This window comes from Plasmopara halstedii (assembly GCF_900000015.1).
Source record: "Plasmopara halstedii genome assembly, contig: Scaffold_1902, whole genome shotgun sequence".
NCBI classification, from domain to species: Eukaryota; Oomycota; class Peronosporomycetes; order Peronosporales; family Peronosporaceae; genus Plasmopara; species Plasmopara halstedii.
Genome location: NW_020188810.1, coordinates 13,068 through 16,627, shown reverse-complemented (window position 1 = coordinate 16,627; position 3,560 = coordinate 13,068). Strand labels below are relative to the sequence as shown.

The 3,560-nt window shown below is 39.0% G+C and overlaps 1 protein-coding gene across 1 annotated transcript; it reads left to right on the top strand.

The window, feature by feature from the left end:
• Positions 1–295: 295 nt before the first annotated feature.
• On the top strand, positions 296–510 carry PHALS_02402 (uncharacterized protein; the record flags this gene model as incomplete). The annotated part of the gene is made up of 2 exons (XM_024716897.1): positions 296–445; positions 496–510. The coding sequence occupies 2 exons, from the start codon at positions 296–298 to the stop codon at positions 508–510; spliced, it is 165 nt and encodes a 54-aa protein (XP_024582449.1).
• Positions 511–3,560: the final 3,050 nt, after the last annotated feature.

The following is a 3,560-nucleotide window of genomic DNA, read 5'->3' as shown; positions in this document are numbered from 1 at the left end:
ACGCGCGGATGTGTACCACCGCTTGCTCATCGACTAGTGGCGACTCCGACCTCGCCGAAACTTCAATCGGGATACTGAGATAAGCATCGTTGCATATACGCTATCTGAGCTATTATAACTCAATGCTTGTTTTGACATCTAATCAGACCTCGATCTGGTAATGAGTCGAGTGCCCACTTGACCTCGACGTCGTGCTTTGTACTCCACAAAGCCAAGCATTAAGCTACGTTCTCGACTTACGTATATTTTTCAGCTTGTATTAGTAGTCATATTCTTGATAGATTCTACTATTATTATGATTGACTTGAATATTGCGCCAGTCGACACCAAGAATGACCTCTTTAAGTACAATTTAGTTTATTTCGTCCTTATCGATATTCTCAATGCAGAAAGTAGTACAGCTTTTTTTTGTGAAACTGATTTGTTTCGCACAGCTCATGTGAAGGTAAGTGCGGGAGTTGGAGACATTAACGTTCTCGAAAGAGGTTTTGACAGAAGCGGAATTGTTAACCTGTATATACGTTGAGTAATGCGGAAATATTAAGTCGTGAATAGGTGAGTTACTTGACAACACTTTTTCGAAAGCACCTTGCCTTTTTTACCGAAAATGACCTGGCTTGGTCATAGGCGCCTTGTCTACGGCCTGGAGCCGTGTGCTTAAACACTCGAAGCATCTGACGAAATATTGAAATATACGCTCTTGGAACTAACGGGGCACTAAGTTATGGTAAGTCTTGGGGAAGGCAATTTAATGAGAATGTGTTGTGGCAAGATTGATCTGCGACTGGGATGGTTTATGATAAGGGTGGATTGAGGCCAGAACTGTTTAGACAAGGCTTCTCAACGAGAAAGGCCTGAAATTTGGCGGACTTTCAATCTCACGTCCTGATGAAGGAAGGAGGGGGTTAACGGAGTAATAAAAACTTATGAACTAAGCTCACATTACCCTTTCATCAAATTTGAAAGAGCTCAACAGTATTGCAATGAAGTGCCATGATGGAGTACAACATTCTTGAAGCAAGTACGATTTCGGAGTGATATTGCTTCAACGAAAAAATGATCTGTGAACAACATAGGTCATAGTCTCGTGCAATGCTCAAAGCAAGGGATTTATACTAAAATTGTAAGACGTATGAATTCAAATACAATTTGGGCTGGCTATGACTATTAGTCAGTACTAAGAATTCGAGCGCAAGTAAAGTTTTGGGTATCAGAGCAGATTTTTGTTTTCTTTCTAATACTTGGCGTTTGACCTCATTGTCTGTGTTTGCTAAAATGGGGGTCTTCGACTCGAATCATCCTCTACACAAGTGGTGCCGCAACCCCTTGCACTATGTCTGGTGTTTTAGCACGTTGTGCGCTAATATCAGCGATTCAAGGGTTGTATTATCAGAACTCTTCTGTGTAAGTAATTTGTTTTGACAACTTCGTCTTCAATGGTGTTCATGGCTGAGTAGCAATTTAACAAATTTTTTTTCAAAATCAAATCTGAAGTGTTTCGCTGGGTTTGTAGTTAATGATTTTGGTGAATGCTTTCTAAGCGGATGTTTGACATCCTCGAACGACTCTTTTCTATTCGCTTTTTCGGCCTTAGTCGGATGTGTAAAGCTCTGCAAAGGGCTCTAGGGAGCAAGGCGTTTAGAGACTCGGACAAGAAACTGTCACCAAGAGTGCGTGCACGATTGCACCGATATTCTTTCAATAACGGCTTGCTATATCATAGCACCGATCCAACGGATACACCACTAATTGTGGTTCCTCATAATAAGGATTTGAAATATTGCATCCTCAACGAATCTCACGACACGACACTCGGTATGTCGGGGTAAAATGCGCGTATCCTTTATGCTGCATGTACGGTGTTGAAAGACTGAGTCGTTGGATTGACGTCAAGTAAAATCAAGCGCAACGAAGTTGCCGTATTCTTTGCTCTCAGGAAGATTTGTCTCGCAAAGTCTACGTAAGGACAAGAAAATTTCAATGCTTAGTCCCTATACCTGATTTAATCAAATTTTTTAGAGTTACAGCTTGCAAAAATAGAAACTAGATACATTCGTGTCACTCAAAACCCTCGCATCACGCATTTCGTAACACTGGAAGCTCATATTGCCTCTCGCATCACGCGTTGCGTAATACTGGCAGCTCATGTTGCACACGTATCCATCCTTTTCAAACCATCACTCCAAACTCGGGTCGAGTACAAGAATGTTGTACTTCACCATGAGACTTCAACACAGTACTCTCACCAAGTCCGATAGGCAATAATGTAACGTCTCAGTACGCAATAATAGGGACATCTTCCCAGTACACTGAGGGTATTTGGCATTACTGGTAATAGCTATAGCGCATGAGCAAACTTGTGTTGATTGGCATTATGAAAGAATATGGTAGTGATCGACCGTGATTTTTCGTCTTTAGAGTTGTTGATAACCGTTTTAGAAACCACCTCAATTCTTCAGCATAAACCATAACTTCATTATCGCGACATTAAATCAAGTCTAGATATCTTATATTATTATTGCTTTAATCTTAGCTGATGACCTAGTTGATCGTATAGTAGCAATTTTTCTAAAAACCTGTCATGTCAGCAAAAATATTTAAGATGATACTTCAAAAATGTCAAGGATATTTACTGTTAAAGGCCAATATGCATTTGATGTAATGGCACCTTGTAAGTCAAATAGATCATCTCATGGTATTATTTGCTTTGCTAAAATCAAGCAGATTTAGTGACTACCCAGTGCTAAAATAGCCATAGAACTTTGTAAGTATACATATTGGATGGTTGCTAATTTTTTTTTTAAAAAAAAAATCTTTTGGCTGCACAGGTAAGACTAGAAGCTCCTTATTTATAGAGGAGAGTGTCAGTCAATGCTTTTTAATCTGACTAAATAGACATCCGATAATGCAATTAAACTATAGGATGCCGCACACAAACTGAATGAAAATTTTAATCTATCACATTAGGTTCTAGTTGGTGCTGATATTGGTAATGTTTCATTATCTTGGTGATAGGTATTTTTTTAAATCATATAAACCACTACGAGCCTCGAGCAAAGCTTGTAAGGTAAGTGTAATTGTGGGGCGCGACTCCACGCATTTTCGCTGTTAAAAAGAAGTATAAAAATCTTTCGCGGCCTCAAATGATTTTATAAAAATATATCTTGCTTTACAAAATAAAAATTTGGTTCCAAAGGTGAATCAGATATCAAACACATTGGACTCAGGCGACTAAAGAAAAAAATTGATAATACCATAAAGTGGACTACTTCATAATTTCTGTCTCTACACAAATGGACTGACACCTTTAATCGAACCTTCCCCAAATAAACCTTTACATAGAGATTTTATCGGAATTTCATAGTCAACTACGCCAACCAAGTCCGGACAGTATTGCAATATTGATATTAAATGTTAGTTCCATTAGGCCTGCATCGAGCTGCTTGATTAGAGCGATTGATGCAAAGTCTGATAAAAAATCACTGTCTCTCCTTTTATCATACCAGGCTTTATCCACATATCGACGGCGAAGCGAATTTAACAACAGCAAAAAAATCTTC